We start from the raw sequence: 19,538 nt of genomic DNA on the forward strand, positions 1-19,538 counted from the left end.
CTACTTGTGCTGTTTGCACCGGGACTCCAGAAGGCACACCAGCACATTGAACTCATACTCAATAGTCATGCTTAATTAGGACTCCACTCCAATCTTGGTTTCTTTGAGGAGGGAACATGAGAGATTCCCCAGCCATACTTTGCTTTGGACTCACCCTCAGGATCCGGTTGAAATCCTCTTTGTCAACTCTTAAGAAATGGCAGTTATCTTCTCTCAGGACAATTGAGGCGGCTCTGGGAGCATCATTCACTAGTGCTAGCTTGCCAAAGTCATCCCCCTCATGCAGGGTGCAGACTACGCCCTGGAGAGAGTAGCACATTCTGGTGAAATGGAGCAAATACCCACCCACCACTGACCCTGAAAAGCATGGTGCCTATAAATGGGCCCTACAGAGGGATGCCCAAACAGGATTTTATACGTAACACACAATGTGCAATTTTTCTTTCACCAACTTAAATATATGTATTATAACCTAAAAAGAGATGAGCCCAGAAAGTATACTACTACTCTGAATATAATCATTGAGAAGATTTATGATCAGAGTTGCAATAATAACTTTTCTACATCAAGTAATAATGTTATTGCAAATCTAGTAACATTACATTGTTCATACTGCAAGCCACACTACTAAATGGAGTATATTAAAATTTCCCAAAGAAAAAAAATATATGTACCTTGCCATAAATGACTACATTCACCGATCCTTTTAGAATAATGTACCAGGAGGTACCTTCTTCCCCCTGGTTAAACACTAGACATAAAAACATGAAATGACTTATCACAAGAATAGAAGCGCATCAATATAAATTATAGCTTATCAAATCATCATTTTAAGTCCCCGACATTACACATACATAAAATAAAAAATACTGGCAAATGCTAACTTATTCAGGTGGAATATTATTTATCTTTCTACACTCCATGAAAGGGCAGGAGATGGTACACTGAGTCTATGCCCTGAAAGACAGCTTTTTATCAGAGATCCACTTACTAACAACCTATTTCTTGAAGGAATTCCCATGTCATCCCACAGTTCAGCAAAAACATTATACTACAGAAAGTAGTTTAAAAATAATCTGACCAGTAATAACAATGTGAAACATGAAAATCAGCACCCCATCTTGTTTATAGATGGGTTAACCATTGGTTGAATGGTAACCATGGCATTCAAGATAGGACTTGCTGTCAGATGGGAAAGAGAAAAACGGGAGAGAGAGCAAGAAACCTACAACTAGAATTTTATAACTTCATTATTTAGAAAATATGAAAGTAAATGGCATGGTAGGGGTGTTTTATAAAAGATTAAAATGTAAGACAGGTGCCAGGGGCTCATACTCATAATCCTAGCTACTCAAGAGACTCAAATCTGAAGAGTGAAGTTCAAAGACAGCCCAGGGAAAGAAAGTTCATGAGACTCATATCTCCAATTAACCAGCAAGAGCCAGAAGTGGAGCTATGTCTCAAGAAGTGAAGTGCTAGTTCTAAGTGAAAAAGCTAAGGAACAGTGCCCAGGCCCTAAGCTCAAGCCCCAGTATGACACATATTAGCAACAACAACAAAAGATTAAAATGATACTTGCAATATTCTCTATTTTTCAAATGAAATGTCTAAAGAATGGTTAACAGTAAAGTAAAAACAATTTATAAATTTGAATGAAAAGAATGAAAGCAACACTGTCAGAGTGAGTGTAAAAATAAAAATATTAAAGTCAATCTTAAACTGTAAAGAAAACTCAGTAAACTAGGTATTGATGTCAGAAACAGTACTTTGGATGACTGAAAAATTAAAAAAAAACACTGAGGTCTTTATGTGTGCATGTGTGTGCAATAGTCCTGAGGCTTACACTTGAAGGCCTGGGCACTGTCCCTGAGCTTTTCTGCCCAAGGCCAGCACTTGAGTCACAGCTCTACAGCTGGCTTTTTGGTGGAGAGAGGAAGGGTGGGTAAATGCAGATAAGTGTCTCACAGACTTTCCTGTGTGGGCTGGCTGTGAATCTTGATCCTCAGATCTGAGCCTTCTGAGGAACTACAATTATAGGTGTGAGCTACCAGCACCCAGCTTGAGAGACATTTTTTTTTAGATTCATCTTGCTTTTACAATTCATATTCCCTGCTTATTTAACTATCACAGGCAGCCCAAAGAAAAGGTAAAGTTTTCCAAACTGTGTCTCTTGGTGTCCATTTTCTAAGTGGTCTTATGTTGCACTAGGTGGGGAAAATGTCAGTTTGCATACAGAGATCATTTTTTCTTTAATGCAGAACCTCTGAGAACCTTCAGCATGTGCTATGTCTTATGATTCTGTGATAGATTAGACAAGACAGCATGTCTTGGCCTTTCTAGCTCATTCACAACCCCTGTTGTTCACAAAAGAGTTTGTAGTTCTAGTGAGAAATGCCAACTTACATAATATTGTTCACATCTATTAATATCACACTTTAATTTCTTGTTTCCAAATATGACCACAAACTGAAATACAACTTGAATTCTGGAGAGATGCTGGATTTTATCGTTGTGTAAATATTTGGGTGAAAGAAATCTCATAGGCTTAGAGCACATTGTGGAAAGAAGAGAGAGAACATAAAACAGAATGCCTTAAATAAAATGTTGAAAGGGGCAATTTCATGAGGCAGATGAGTTCTTCTGAAGCCACAAACTGAAGTGAGGTCATTGGGCAAAATGCTACCAAGGTTCTGCCCAAATCCACCCCCTTTCTTTTCTTTTTGAATGGCAGTGAGTCTTGAACTCAGGGTCTGGGCACTGTTCCTGAGCTCTTTTGTTCTAGGCTTACACTCTACCACTGTAAGCTACGACTCCACTTCTGGTTTTCTGGTGGTTAATTGGAGAAAAGAGTCTCACAGACTTTCCTGCCCCAGCTGGCTTTGAATTGCCATCTTCAGATCTTAGCCTTCAAGTAGCTAGGATTATAGGTGTGAGCCACCAGTGCCCGACCCAAATCTACCTTGAACCAGTAGTGGAGCCAGCCAGGGAGACTCAGGTTGGCAATGCTGATGACAGAAAACCACCTAGCACCCTTATTTAATCTTTCAGGTTAATTGATCTGTGCTGGGATGATAACTGAAAAAAATGCAAGTGTCATCCACTGTCCTGTCACATCAGACTGGGGACCAGCAGGAGAGCGTTTGCACCAGGCCTGAGTGGCCAGTACAATCTCCTGCTGGAGCTCACTTACACACAGTTCCTCCTTTGGCATGAGACTCGAAAATGAGAACACCCGCTAACTCCCGTTTCACCTACAAAGGAAAAGAAAGCACATGGAAGGGGTGGGCATGTGTGAAAGGGATTTGTGCTTTGTGTGGGCATAACACTTATCTGTCCCCTTGCTATCATCACCCTCCTGCTTGTTAGGCTCATCTAGAATCATTTTTAGTAGATTTTTCATTAGCTTCTCAAAGCCTGTACCAAAAGCTATTTAGAGAACAGCTTATAGCTAATTCTTATCAGATTCTTGTCAGAAACAGTTTAAAACATGGTTTCATATGTGTGCATGTATACTTACATGTATGTATATATATCTATATAAATTACCTATATAATATATATATATAATTATCTTTAAGTAGTTGCGCAACTGACATGCAACATGTCAGTTTATGAATACAATGTATCTTGGTCAATGTCACCCCTTCCATCATTCTCCTGCTCTCTCCCAACCCCACCCATCCATTCAAGTTACCCAGTTCCACTTACATATATGTACATTGAATATGTTGACTACATTTACCCACCCTTCCTCTCTCCATTTGTCTGCTCTCCTTCCCCTTAGCCTCCCCTCTTCTGAAACATTCATTTCAGTTTTCTGGTATTCATTTTGTTAAATTGCAATTTTGTAGGAGTTACAGCATTGCAATCATCCCCGGCATAAACCATTGTTTAGTTAATATATTTGTATATATATATACACATGGACCTGTATATGACAATGTGGTTTCATATGCATTAACAGGCAAACTTGTTTGTGTCATCTTGATTGGAAGGGTGGGACACCTGGAGAATCATATGACCTTTTTACTATTTGTGGCTCTTCCTGACAACACACATACTATATCACAGCAAAATTCAGTGTCTTGGAGTTGAATAATTAGGTGAGCAGACTTACAGTCCAAGACAGATAAAAGCCTAAACAGTCCTAGATAATTAAAATTAAAACTTAAAAAAATGATAAATTGTAGTCTGAAATGATAATTCTGGCTCCCTAAGAAGCAAGTAACTTGAGAATCTCCTAACCACACTGCCCAGATACTGGGATTTCAGGCAGAAGAGATGACCACCCATCATTCTCTCAGATCCCTCAGCACTGGGAAGTCAGAACAGGGGCATGCTGGGTACCTAGCATATGGTGAGCAGTCTTGGCTGCCTGTTCTGTGTGTGTCAGAACTCCCTGAACTAGACATACCCTTCCAAGGACACAGAGGATGACAGGGCAGGGCTAGGTAGGAGGGGCTGACCCTTGGACAGTCCATGGCAGTGAGCAAGTCTTAGCCTCAGTATAGGGAGTGGAAGGGATGTGAGGACTGTGACAAGTGTCCAGCTGCTCTCAGGATAGAACTAGACCTGACCACCTACCACCAGCAGGTGTGGTCACTGGAGAAAGCTTTCCAGCACCGTCAGTTAGCTGGGAGTGGAAGATAAATGAGCCTATGAATGATGCTTAAGAGCCTCTGTATACAGTATGCTGACTCAAAGTCCTGACCAGTCCAAGGCAGAGACAACTTACGGTGGTAGAAAGGTGAGATAAGGCTTTGATATGTAGGAGCTCTTCATAGATAATCTCTAGGTCATCCACAGTCCTCTGGCCAGGTCTACAAAAAAAAAAAAAAAGAAAGAAAGAAAGAGTCATCCCCAAGGCTTCAAATACAGGGAAGGACTCAGGCTCAGAAACATATTAAGGGAATCCTTCAGAGTAAGGAGATATTGGCCGTGAATGATAGGTGGTGACGAGTGAACTGGAAATGCTGGTGTTGCTTGATGGAGGGCCCTGAGAGGCAGTGGACATGCAGTGTCCCTTCCCTTCCTGTCTCAGATGGAACAGCACCCGGGCTTTCTCACTGTCACTGGCTAACTTAGCTGTCACTTTATGGATGACTCTTCTGAAAAACGATTTTTCATCACCACCTAAACCAATAATGACAAAACTTGCTTCTTGTCATTTCTAGGCTTGACTATGGATCCAAATTCCTTGGGATCCAATAAGAATTCTTAGCCTAACAAAAAGCTACCTATTGTAGCTTTGGACTACATATATTTTTCCCAGAGGACTCAAAATGTAGGACACATACACTCAGTGTTTTCTTTTCTAGCCCTAAACTGGTGTGAGATTAGAAAAGTAATCATTGTGGGAAGTAAGAAAAAACAGAGGTGGATGTCAGCATTTTTCAAACACTGTTCCATGGTTCACATCTGTCCATGACATGTTAACCAGTTTATGTAAATTTTCTTATTCCAAAATATATTATGTAGCACTTGGGAGGCTGAGGCAAGAGGATCATGAGTTTGAGACAAACCTGGGCTGTACAATGAGACTGTCTCAAATAAAATTATTATAAAATTAGTAGCTAACAATATAACTGCCTGTTAAGGAATGGGCCAGGGGATATTAGAGATATTTTGGAATGAGAAAACTGCATGAATTACCAATCATCTTTTGTATCTATAAGTATTTAGGAACTATTTAGTCATGTTTAGTTTTATGAATGATAAGAAATAGGACTGATCCATAATTTGGATTTTTTTTCTCTACAATATAAGGAACGCTAACTAATACTTTTTTTTTCCTTTTCTGTCAGTTGTGGGACTCGAACTCAGGGCCTGGGTGCTGTCCTTGAGCTCTTTTGCTCAAGACTAGCACCCTACCACTTTGAGCCACAGTTCTACCTCTGGTTTTTGAGTGGTTAATTAGAAATAAAGAGTCTCATGAACTTTCATTGCTTTCAACTGTGATCCTCAGATCTCAACCTCCTTAGTAGTTAGGATTACAGGTGTGAGCTCCTGGCACCCAGGTAACTAATATGTTTTTAAAACTCACAAATAGGCTATTAATCCTGACAGCACTAGAAAATGAGCAGAGAGACAATCTGTATGTTGATGGATGATTGGCCTAACTTTTTCTCATTACTATAGTTCTAATTTCAGTGCTACTCTTTAGCATGTAATGGCACAACCTTTGTCTGATCTGTAGGCTGGGGATGGCTCCTTCCTGAGAGATATTGAAGCGACCCAAGCAAGCAGTGAGTGGGAAGGTGCCTAGATACTTGTTTAAGTGAAAGAAAAAAAAAACTAATATTAATATGCAAAACTCAAACTCATGCTTAGGGACCAAATCAGACCTACAGAGTATAATATTTGACCCAACAATTTATATCTGGTACTTATCCAATTATTAGATTAGTCCTCTGAGCAATCAAAACTAAACTGTAAATATTCTAAAGTAGAAGACTGGATAAAATAATTTCACATGGGGAAGCTAGCAGGTTTGGTAGGGGCAGGAAATTTCTGCTCATTACCTTCACAAGGGCAGCTTTGCCACACACAAAATACCATCATTGCATTCCCTTCCAGAATTAACAGAGACTCTGTTTCCTAATCTTTGCTGAACAAAGACAGATGCTAAATCCCTGATGCAGGATATGCCCGCCAGGTTCACCTCCTGCTAAGGATCACTGCAAAAGGATGTAACTGCACACCAACATAGCTCTTAGTGGTGGAACTCAGAAGGTATGGGACCCAGAAAGACACTGGAGAAAAGCTATAGCCACAGGGGCTCCAAAGGAGCCAGGCCTTCATAGCAAGGGGCCTAATCTACTACTTGACTTAGTCATGGGGATTTCAAAACTAGGACCCTTGGGGATTTAAAAGTCAATCGAGTCACCTCTGTCCATCTACTACCATGGAGGCAGCTAACGTGAATGTCTCAGGCAGGTGTAATAGGATTACAGCACTTCAGCACAAGGAGCAGCCCTGCTGTTCTTGCTACTTGACATCCACCGCAAATAGCACAGAACTCTCCTAGATGCTTGGCTGAAAGAGAAAAACAGGCACCAAGTTTCCTTCTCACCTCCATGGGGTAGGCTGTGATGGATGGCGGAGGAAAACTCAGCTGGGAAGAGAAAGGCTGAGAATTCAGCTCTAAAATCTTGACAGAATGATTCCATGCTGACATTCTGGGATCAGGTCTTTGTTTAGGAGTATTTATATAACATTAATATGAATTCTCTATTGCTCAACTCACAGATTGTTTGGGGGGGGTTATTTTGGGGAGGGTGCTAGTCCTGGGGTTTGTACTCAGGGCCTGGGTGTTGTCCATGAGCTTTCGTGCTCAAGGCTAGCACTCTATCATTTGAACCACAGCTTCACTTCTGTTTTTGTTTTTGGATCAGTTGTGGGGCTTGAACTCTGGGCCTGGGCGCTATCCCTGAGCTCTTCAGCTCAAGGTTAGGGCTCTACCATTTGAGTAACTGCACCACTTCCATTTTCTGAGTGGTTTATTGGAGATAAGAGTGTCACAGGACTTTTCTGCCCAGGCTGGATTTGAATTGCAATCCTTAGATCTCAGTCTCCTGAATAGCTAGGATTACAGACACGAGCAACTGGAATCCAGCTTTTTTTTTTTTTTTTTAAAGTACTGCCTCTAGAATCTACAAGGCTCACTGTATTTAAAATGATTATATCCCATCCATGATATGAGATATCTCTCCAGAAGTGCTCCCTTGTCCCCATGCAAAGTGCACTCTCTCTCATATATATATATATATGTATATATATACATGTATACATATATACATGTATATATATATATATATATATATATATATATACACACACACACATATATATATAACCAGTACTACTGGGGTTTGAACTCAAGGCTGGTGTTCTACCACCTAAGCCAAAGCTCCACTTTGGCCTTTTGCTGGTTGATTGGAGATGAGAGTCTCACAGAATTTTCTGCCTGGGCTGGCTTTGAACTGTTATGCTCAGATCTATCTCCTTAGAAGCTAGGATCATAGGTGTGGACCACTAGCACTTGGCACATACACAGTCCTTTAAAACCAGGTAATGATTTACTTTTCCACATTCTTCTGTCTTTTCTCTTATCAACTTTTGTTCCCTGATATCCATGTTCTTTGCTAAAGCCATTTGGGCACCTCACCATTTCTCAAGTGGTTACACCTGCACAGACCAGTCAGAGAACTAGACTCTTGCACTGGGGACTCATGGGATGCTATGGAGAAATCATGGTGGCTCTTTGAAAGAGAATGGAAGTAGGTCTAAAACCAGGTTAGCTTCTGGGTTTTAAAACAACATTCCATATGACAGGAAACAAAGAGAAAGCCACAACAGCCACACAAAACAACCCTGGGTCTGAGGTGCCCAACAGAACCACAGGGCAGGCCATTGTCATTCGGCAATGTACTCAGGTAGCAAAGAACTCCTTGGTGGTGTTTGAAGGAGGGGAGAGAAATCTAGGATGCAAAGTGTGAAGAGACTAACTTCAAAAACAAAACAGAAACAGAGTCTAAATAGAATTCATGACGCCACAAAAACCTTCATGAGAAGTCTGCCTGGAGTCAGGACCCTGTCCCTCAGTGGTCTCCACACATCATCCGGACCAACGGCCTTGCATTTCAGGAAAGAAGCCAGACAGAACACGATCAGTGTGACCAACCCTTGCCCACTAAAGAGAAGCAAATCGTAACCTCCTTTCTCTGCTATGTGGATCTTCACATTTGCAGCAGGAAAAACAGCCACCAGCCTGACCTGTCCCCAGCCACTGAACCCTCTAGCAACTTGGGAAAGCTTGCCTCTCTCCCCTCCACTCTTCACACTCAGATGTCACCTTGGCTGTACCCCCACTCTCCAAAGAGAACCTGGGGAGACCTAACACTGAGCATTCCCTGTCGCAAACATTGAACAAAGTCACGTTTTAAAAGTAGGTTTCTCATGGCTGGACAAGAGACCCTTTAAATCAGCCCCTATTCTCTTTCAACCATAATGAAAGGTCCCAAAGACTGAAAGCAATTTGGCTTTCAAGAGGAACGGGAACACAGCCTGAGCAGGAGGAGACAGCGCCCATGCACCTTCCTAAGAGGAGCCTACAAGGCTGGGGAGGTGACTGGACGCTGGCTGCTCTGAGTGGCAGCCTGTGAATGTACCTGGTCTTTACTTGTCCTTCTGCAGATGTCACAGGGAGAGGTATTAGGCATCCCCACTTCTTTACAGATCAGCGTGGTGCCACATTGATGTGGATTTGTCAGACCCTGCTGGGGAAAGGCCTAGTTTCTGCAGGGGATGCATTCTGGCGGCAGCGTCTACTTACAGACAAGATAATAACCGGGGACAGGTGAGGAAGCAGTTTATACATTAAAAGAGGTGCGGGCTCAGGTGAGATTGGAAGCTACTAGTAAATACTATTTTATCAAGGAATTTATCAAGGTCAGAGACAGAGCTACTCAGTTACGGTGGGTACATGGACAAATTGAGGGATTTATCCAGCCACAACACAACATGTAGGCATGGCAGGGGTAAAGTATGCAAGTGAGAAAGGAAATCACCTGGTTCTACTATAGACCTAACACCTAGCAGACCCTGATGTGTGGTGAAAATATCCAGCCAGCCAGTGGGATAAATATCTGAGTAGGTCATGTGTAAGCTTCAATCTTTTAAAAAAAATTTACTTTTTGAGGGGATACTTTATTTTGGGGCTTGAACTCCAGGCCTCAGGCTCTTGCTCAGCTTTTTTACTCACAGTGGATACTCTACCAGTTGAGCCATGCTTCCACTTCCTCTACTGGCTTTTTGCTAGTTAATTAGAGATGAGAGACTTCTAGATTTGTCTGCTGGGGCTAGCTTCCAACTGCGATCCTCAGGTGTCAACCTCCTGAGTAGTTAGGGAACACTGGCACGCACAGGGATACTTCGTTTTTCACGCAAGACTCCACCTCAGCCTATCTGATTCTCATACTTCTAAGTCCTCCCTTAAATGTGGATCCTTTTCAAACACTCTTTTTTGGGTACTGTATTGGAAATTGAACTCAGGGCCTCACACTTTTACTTGGCTTTTTGGCTCAAGGACGGAGCTCTACCAATTGAGCCATACCTCCACTGCCAGCTTTTTGCTGATTGACTAGATATAAGAGTATCTCAGATTTACTTGCCTGGGCTAGCTTTGAACTGCCATCCTCAGTTCTCAGTATCCTGAGTAGCTAGAATTAAAAGCATGAGACACTAGCACCCAGCTGCATTTTTCACTTTTGAGACTTTTTAGAGATATTGCCTCTCCCACTTCTTTTAAAGGAAAGGGAGATGTATCATAAAACATTTTTCTTTTCTTCACCTCCCAAGTCTGTCGGGGCAGCCAAAGAGCCTGGTGGCTACACTGGAGAGAAGGCCCTGCACAGATCTGCCTGTGGGGCTCTTTAGCCTAGAAAAGGAGATAGCAGTTTATTAGACGCCCTCAGGAAAATAGCTAGTTCTGACACAAAGCCTATGTACATGGGGGAAGGGGATGTTTGCTTCTCTGTGCAATTTAGAAATACATGTGGCCTACAAATACAATAAAGGATAAAGGCTACATAAAGACTACATAAACATGAAATCCTCCTTATGGGACTTGGAGGAGGGGGTCCAGGCCTCTCTGCACCTGAGCATTTTTAAGGCAACAGGTGTGATCATGTTTAGGCAACAAATATGCCCAGCATTCTTCCAACAAAAGTATTTTACTAGTACACTCCAGAAGTTGAAGGTTAAACCTCTTGAGAGGTTCCTTGGAAATACCTCGACGGCAAGTCGGGAACAAACTAATTCGGAAGGAGCTAGGAAAGTACAGCTTGTACAGCTTGTGTGAGGCACAGGCATGCCACAGAAAATGTAATGCATGCATTCTATGTAATGGATGGATTACTACTTGTTCCCTGCTATCAGTTTTGAATCAGCAACAGGTGGATTTCACTTTTGTTGTTAATTTCATTGCCTATTCACTACATACACCAGAATGGACAAACCTAGGCAGCTTCACAGAGGAAAGAATATTGCCAACAAAAGAAAGAAAGGTAGAAGAAAAGCAACTGGCATCTGCTCAGCTAAAAATGTCTTCTCCTCTCTACAGCAGACTACAAAACTAGCCCTACTTAACTCATGAAGTGATTTAGCAGTTCAAAGAGGTGATGGATTTGAGGCCACTATGTAAACTGTTATTCATGCTATCCAATTGTTGTTTACTATGTCTTGTTTGTGGTTCTGGCTAAGGGTTTGGTGTGGAGTAAGGTGATTTCCTAAGGGCTGTGGGTTCTCAGTGGTTTCTGTGCTAGTTTTAAGTCATCTAACATGCTGTGAAGAGAAGTTAATCATCCAAAGTCAGATGCCAAATTTAGCAAAGAAACTATTACATTAAGTTGTACATATATATAATATATGATAAATATATATGACAGACACATATGAACACATATGAACATACACAACGAACACTTCATTATTCATCTGAAATCTCAATTTAACCTGGTATACAGGATTTACCTGGGAATACTAATCATGAGAATTTCAGTTCTGTAAGGTCAGTTTGGACAACTGTTGTCCCACATGGTCATTTGGACTCCACTGCAAACAGCAGAACTCAGGAAGTAAGATAGGCATAAAAGAACTGCAGGCTCCAGAAACATACAACTGTCCTAGGGGAAACTAGTTTCCATTATTCCTACAACCTACTATGTATGAACAGAACATCTGTGTCCTTCCTAAATGGGAAGTCCTATATGGTGATTATTTACTGAGTAGATGGTATACTTTATACTTCTATCCCAGATCTAGAGTGATACACACACACACACACACACACACACACACACGCATATTTCCCCTTCCACCTGAGTCCTGGGGCTTGAACTCAGGGCCTGGGCACTGTCCCTGAGCTTCTTCTGCTCACAGCTAGCACCCTACCACTTGAGCCACAGTGCCACTTCTGGCATTTTCTGAATAGTTTATTGGAAATAAATGTCTCATGGACTTTTCTGCTCAGGCTAGCTCTGATCCACGATCCTCAGATCTCAGCTAGCTAGGATTACAGGCATGAACCACCAGTGCCTGGCGAGACTTATAATTCTATACAAATGAGGTTAGTCTGTAAAATTATTTTGAAATTATTTTGAAATCAGTTTTTTTTTTTACATCTTCCCTCATTAATTCTCAGAGCATAAATCCATGAGGCCATCCTGATTCTGTTAGGACCACAGTTAAAGGAAACACAGCAGGGGCTGGGGATATGGCCTAGTGGCAAGAGTGCTTGCCTCGTATACAAGAGGCCCTGGGTTCAATTCCCCAGCACCACATATACAGAAAACGGCCAGAAGTGGCGCTGTGGCTCATGTGGCAGAGTGCTAGCCTTGAGCAAAAAGAATCCAGGGGGCTGGGGATATAGCCTAGTGGCAAGCGTGCCTGCCTCGGATACACGAGGCCCTAGGTTCGATTCCCCAGCACCACATATACAGAAAACGGCCAGAAGCGGCGCTATGGCTCAAGTGGCAGAGTGCTAGCCTTGAGCGGGAAGAAGCCAGGGACAGTGCTCAGGCCCTGAGTCCAAGGCCCAGGACTGGCCAAAAAAAAAAAAAAAAAAAAGAATCCAGGGACAGTGTTCACGCCCTGAGTCCAAGGCCCAGGACTGGCCAAAAAAAAAAAAAAAAGGAAACACAGCAAAGAAAGAACACTGGGAAGTGGAGGTGTACTTCTAGTGGTAGAGTGCCAGCCTTGAGCAAGAAAGCTAAGGACCTGAGTTCAAGCTCTAGAAATTGAGCAGGAAGAGGAGAAGGAGAAGGAGGGGGAGGAGAAGAAAAAGGAGAAAAAGAAGAGGAAGAAGAAGTGGAGGAGGGAGCAAAGAAAGAAGAGGAAGAAAAGGAGAGGAGGAGAGAAGGAAGAGGAGAGAAGAAAGAGGAGGAAGAGAAGGAAGAACAGAGAGAATAGGAGGAGGAAAAGGAGAAGAGGAGGAGGAAAGAGTACAAGTTCTAGAGTCATACAGAGCAGTGTCATATCCAGAACCCACCACACTCAATAGAGAAACTGACTTAGCCTAAACCTCTGTTTCCTGATCTTTAAAGTGGGAAGTATGTTAATTAATAACCTCATAGTTCTGCTGAAAGATTTGAGTTAAATAATTATCTAGTCCAGTGCCTAGTACCCATGCACTTAATAAATATTGTCTATGATTAAGTACAATACAATTGCATTTGTATTCCCATTTACAGTCCTCATGGAAAGTAGGGAGAGGGTAAATTTATTTTATAGCTTAAGAGATTTAGACCCTGGAGATGTTGGATGTGTGAATGGTAAATTAAGATTAGAATCCCGAGCTCTGTACTCAATATTCTTTTCAATTTATTTAGCATGCTCATGGATCAAATATGTTTCTCAAATATCACTGAATTCTCAAAATGTGATTGATTTTAGTATCATCAAGTATCTGATGGTCTTTAGTCTCAGCCCCTCTAATCCAGTCTCCATGGTTCGCAGTGAAATTGACCTATTCCAAATACGATTGTGTCACACTTTCCTTTAAAATGAAAGGGTGCCCTAAATGACTACAAATACCAGCTAAGGCACACAGAGGGCATGGCAGATTCCCCTTCATCTGCCTGGGACCTAACTCTGCAGCCTCATCAGCTAATGCTCCTGGTCTGGATGCTTTCAGAGTGAATCAGTTCATCATTCTCTGCAGGAACTTTCCTCACATCTTTCTGGTACCACTCCCACCCCTGTGCTCTGGCCAGTCTAAGAGCTCTTTCTTTGTTCTGGGTGGGTGGGGGGGAAGCACTAAAATAATATTCTTTGTTGTTCCTCTAAGAAAGGGTTTCAGAATCAAACTAAACATCCAGCCATTGCAAAATGGACGCATTAAGGAGCATTCAGAAGACAAGAAATTCTGCACCTCTTTTTGATACAGTGATTAAGTATCTGTACTGATCGTGGAATAAATGCATCTTTCTTTAAAAAAATAATCCAAGCAGTAAAGAATATTTAAGAGAGAATGTCATGGGGGCTGGCAGGGGTTTGAAATCAGGGCCCCTCAGCTGATACGTTAATACTTGAATCATGCCTCCAGCCTAGCATTTTTCTGGTTATTTTCTGGAGGTTGATGCTCACAGAGGTTTCTATCCAAGCTGGCTTCAAGCCATGAGAGAATGGCATGTTATTAAGTATAAAAAGTTAAGAACTGAAAAATTACCATAAGACTAGGCACCAAAATATTAATAGTAATTATATCTTTGGGAGATGTGACTGGAAGTATTATTTATTCTTCTGTAACTCCTTCTAGGAGTTTCCAAATGTTAAAGTCACTTTGAACAAATTGACTTTAAAAATAAGAGGCAGGGCTGGGTATATGGCCTAGTGGCAAGAGTGCTTGCCTTGTATACATGAAGCCCTAGGATTGATTCCTCAGCACCACATATATAGAAAATGGCGCTGTGGCTCAAGTGGCAGAGTGCTAGCCTTGAGCAAAAAGAAACCAGGGGCAGTGCTCAGGCCCAGAGTCCAAGTCCCAGGACTGGCAAAAAAAAAAAAAAAAAAAAAGAGGCGGTGCCAGTGGCACATGCCTTTTATCTTCAAAGCCCGGGCAGATAAGTTCATAAGATTTTTCCCTGAGCTTTTTGCTAATGACTAGATCCCCTAACACTTCAAGCCATAGCTCTACCACCAGTTTTTGAGTGGTTAATTGGAGATAAGAGTCTCATGGGGACTTTTCTGCCCAGGTTGGCTTCTAAATGTGATCCTCAAATCTCAGCCTCCTGATTAGCTAGGATTACAGGTGTGAGCTACTGATGTCTAGTTTTTCTTTTTTCATTAAAAAAAAAATCTTTATTAAACACAAGGGTAGGGGTCGGGAATATGGCCTAGTGGCAAGAGTGCTTGTCTCATATACATGAAGCCCTGGGTTCAATTCCCCGGCACCACATATACAGAAAACAGCCAGGAGTGGTGCTGTGGCTCAAGTGGCAGAGTGCTAGCCTTGAGCAAAAAGAAGCCAGGGACAGTGCTCAGGCTTTGAGTCCAAGCCCCTGGACTGGCAATAAATAAATAAATAAATAAATAAATAAATAAATAAATAAATAAATGTTACATAAGTCAAGCAAAGAGTACATTTCCTTTTGGACAATGTCATCTTTTCCCTCCCTTCCAGTTTTTAACCTTTCATCCTACCTACAAGTTGTATTGTTCACTTTCAACAGTGTCCAGTTAGTACCCCTAGGGCATCTGTTCACCCTTGGTCCCTCCATTCCTGTGCCTCCCTTAATACTCCCAAAGAAATATGGATAAACACCAAGAAAAGAAAAACAGCAAAAAGAAAAAAAAACTTGAAATAATCTTATAATGAACCCTAAACTGTAAGTAGGCAGCCTTATCTATCCTTCCCTAAGTCTGATTCATAATGGCAGCAATCCAGTGGTTGCATTTGTGGGTATGCAGGCACGAGATAAACAGGGAAAACTGCTTTTACAGGGAAATCACAAATCCAAACCGAAGGAACAACTCACCACTTACTCAGAACATTCTACAAGCTTTCAATGAGGGCATAGCAGTCTTTGCAGTAAACACATTCAGGGAAACAAAGGACTCCTGATGTGGCTCTTCCTTTCTAACGTGGGGTTCTTTCTCTACAGCTTTCCATTTCCTCTGACCTGTACTGAGTGGACTGCTTAGCTATCAGTAGGGTCTGGGTGCCAGAAATCAACATCCTCAGTACCAATGATTTTAGGCCTGCTGATCCTGAAATTCCCTGGTGGAAAACCAACCCCTCAACCCCCAGATAATGATCAGGATTTCAACCTTCACATCCTCAAAAAATAGTGGGGACAAATAAAGATCTTGTTGAAACAAGTTCTGCTAATTCCAAGAAAACACAAGTCTCTGTAAGTGCTTCCCCACCGCCCCTGGCAAGAGTAGAAGTGCAGGCATGTGAAACATTTGGGGGGTGGGGGGAAGGGGTGTGTCCTCCCTTGCAGCTGCAGGACTGTCTGGTGTTAGAGCCACCAACAACTATGGGTAGACAAACAACCCTTTATCCTCTCCAAGGTATCTGCTCATATTACTTGATTCATTTTATTTTCTTTCCACCTTATGCCCCAAAGCACATGTTAGGAAAATATTATTTGAGTGCAGGAAGTAGGTGAACTCCAGTTTCTCAGTTTCAGAGCCATGTGGAAGACTCCAGACCTTGCCAATTATTCTCTAACAGTATAATATCATCATTTTCTTGTGTTCTTTCTTTTCCTCTTCTCAGGCTCAATGAGCTTCTTTCTTTCTGAACACTTTGGCTTCTAAACTAGGGCATGCTGGAACTGCAGATGTAGAATTATACTGGGGAAGTACCATCTGCTTCATTTCCCTTCCACCCCAGGCCAGTCTCTCAGACCTTATAGATCACTGGGTCTCACTTTCCTCAGAAGGTTCATGTGGTAAGAGCATCCTGACTCCTTGAACTCTCAGCATCCAGCTAACCTCAAGTTCATGATACTTTTATTTACCTGGTCACTCGATAATTTTTTGTTCAAGGTGTCCTATGCAGAGTACCTGCTTTGATGTTGCATTATTTCTGCTGGTGAGGGTCTTTATTGTGTCTATTTGCTGTAGGGTAACCTTTTGTTTTTAGACTTATAAACAAAGCCAAATCAAAACAATAAGCTCCCAGAGCTCATTTTGTGTCTGGTGGCCCTGTCTCAGCCGCAATAACAGCACCGTCAAACTGTCACTGGTTCTTGTGGCATTTGCCCCCCAAATGCCATCAGGTCTGCACCTGCAAAACCAGGATGGGCATTGTGAGTCATTCCGACTGCCACTACATGAAAAGCTAATTTCACATCCAGAATGTATGTTTTTTTTCAATACCAATAGCAACAAAAGTGTGCCAAAAAAAATTCCCCTGAAGCTCTATTCTGTTTTTTAAACTGGAGAACATTCTTTCATAGTTTGACAGTTAAAATGCTGCAGTTAATGTAATAAACAGAGAATTTTTCTAAGTAGCCTGTCAAAACAAGTGACACTTTTTTTTTTTTTTTGGCTAGCTAGTCTCAGATTCAGAACAATAGGAAGTACCTTTCAAAGCAACATCTTCATTATACAATCAAATTCTCAAAGTAATCTTCTCATCAAAGAATATTGTGTTATTTCTTTCCCAGTAATTATCAGAGTTCTGCAACCTCTCTGGCGGTGGTGACTATTATAGAATGCAGCTGTGCTGAGTTCAAAACTGAGGGGCCTTGTCCTGGTGGACACAAAGCCAGCACATCTTTTGCCTCCATATTTCTGAGTACCTTGGCATTCTGGAGAGTAAGGATAGTTAGCATTTTCATGACCAAGGAGCATGCTCTCAATTTCTAATAGCAAAGTGCTCAGTGGATCTCATTAAGGACCACAGTGATATTAGTAATTCTTGAACATCTAATCTTATTTTCTTTCATAAACAAAATAAAGTAGTGGCTGTCTTTCCCAAAGTGCCAAGAGACCTGCAGCCCAAGGCTAGTGTTTACCAAATTAAAAAAAATAAAACTGGGAAGACGAGAGATTTCCTAAGGATGGACCTTGAAATAATGAAACCCGTACTTTATCAGCATGGAAGAATTAAGCATGGCAATGTAACAATTTTTTCCCCTTTAAAGGAATCTTTGGGCTGCCAGGTTTCATGCAATTCAATACTGTACAGAGAAAAAAAGAAGAAAGAAAAAAGACAGCAGAGCCCCCCCACCTCCATATCTTGTTTTCCTTTCAGTGCTGGGGTTGAATACATGGCTGACCCACATCAGTAATCACTGCACCACTGAGCTATTATACCCCAGCTCGAAAGCTCTCATATTTAAGCTCTCATAAGGTTGACTTGTGAAACGCAGCTCTGAAGTCTGTTATGGTAAGCAAGAATGTTTATAGTACACAGCAAGCACTCAATAGATGCTTATTCCATCTGTATTTTAATTTGGATTACAAGCTCCTCAAAGACCAAAAATCACTTTTGATTTTTGTGCCAGTACTGGGGCTTGAACTTGGGCTGTCCCAGCTTTTTCGCTTGAGACTGGCACTCTCCTCCCTGAGCCAAAGCTCCACTTGTGGTGTTTCTGGTGTTTAATTGGAGATAAAGAGTCTCACGGACTTTCCTACCCAGTGTTGGTGGCAGGTCTTAGCCTCCTAAGTAGTGAGGGTTACATTCTTGAACTACTGCTGCCCAGTTATTGTTTTTTAAATAAACTTGGTAGATGTTAAAAAATATTAGTGAATTGAGTGGCATTTCTGATCCCACTCACCCAAGCAACTAAAGGTTTTAGGCACCATTAGTGGGGGCCGTGGACTCGCTCAGCAAAGGTTTATTGATGGCTTCCTTGCTATGCAGAGCCAGGGATTTGGCCTTACCATTTCACAGCATGTTAACTCCTCTCCACAGCAAGCTCTGTTAACATGCACTATAGTTTTCTTTGTAGGCGGTAACCCAGCTGTGATGAAATGATTGCTTGCAAGTCTTAAGCTCCATCTCTTGTGCTACACAGAGCTACAGGAGGTAGGAGCAACCCTCTGTTCCCTGCCTACTGTAATATCTTAGCTCCTACCATAGTATGGAGAACAAAGCAGGTGATCAGTAAGTGTTGGGTGATCAGAGCATGAAGTAAAATGAAATCGGCCTTGGCCTTCAAGAAGTTTATGTTCATAGCATTGTTTCTCAACAAGGGTGTTGCTTTAGGGGTGGCTGTGTGTGTGTGTGTGTGTGTGTGTGTGTGTGTGTGTGTGTGTGCCAGTCTTGGGCTTGAACTAAGACTAAGGGCCTGGGCACTCTCCCTGAGCTTTTGTGCTCAAGGCTAGTACTCTATCACTTGAGACACACCTCAACTTCTGGCTTTTGTTGGTGCTTCACTGGAGATAAGAGTCTCGTGGACTTTCCTGCTCAGGCTGGCTTTTAACAGCTATCCTCAGATCTCAGCTTCCTGAGTAGCTAAGATTATAGCGATGAGCCACTGACACCTGCCTCTTTTTTTTTTTTTTTTTTGCCAGTCCTGGGGCCTTGGACTCAGGGCCTGAGCACTGTCCCTGGCTTCTTCCCGCTCAAGGCTAGCACTCTGCCACTTGAGCCACAGCGCCGCTTCTGGCCGTTTTCTGTATATGTGGTGCTGGGGAATCGAACCTAGGGCCTCGTGTATCCGAGGCAGGCACTCTTGCCACTAGGCTATACCCCCAGCCCCCCTGCCTCTTTTTTTTTTCCTGTATTTTTTTTTTATTAATTGGACATAAATTTTTTTACAAGGTGTTGTGCAAAGAGGGTGCAGTTACATAGTAGGGCAGTGTGTACATTTCTTATGATATCTTACGACCTGTTTTTCTATCCCTTGTCTAGGTCAGGTTGACATATATGCAATATACAATGTATCAAGAACATATACAGTATTCACAGACTTGGTCTCTACTGTCTCTCCCTCTCCCTTTGTTAACAGTCATATATCAGGGAGATCATGCCCCTTTGTTTTCTGTGTTCCAGGCTTGTCTCACTCAACATTATTTGT

The 19,538-nt window shown here is 42.0% G+C and overlaps 1 protein-coding gene across 1 annotated transcript in view; it reads right to left on the minus strand.

Moving 5' to 3' along the window:
• The window catches only part of Rapgef4 (Rap guanine nucleotide exchange factor 4), a 297,243-nt gene that overhangs the window by 68,321 nt on the left and 209,384 nt on the right, over positions 1-19,538 (minus strand). The window contains 4 exon segments of the mRNA XM_048345237.1: positions 155-301; positions 675-751; positions 3,191-3,251; positions 4,736-4,820. Of these exon segments, the coding sequence (XP_048201194.1) occupies positions 155-301; positions 675-751; positions 3,191-3,251; positions 4,736-4,820 (370 nt within the window).

The sequence above is a fragment of the Perognathus longimembris genome, chromosome 4 (genome assembly GCF_023159225.1).
Source record: "Perognathus longimembris pacificus isolate PPM17 chromosome 4, ASM2315922v1, whole genome shotgun sequence".
In the NCBI taxonomy this organism is placed as follows: domain Eukaryota; kingdom Metazoa; phylum Chordata; class Mammalia; order Rodentia; family Heteromyidae; genus Perognathus; species Perognathus longimembris.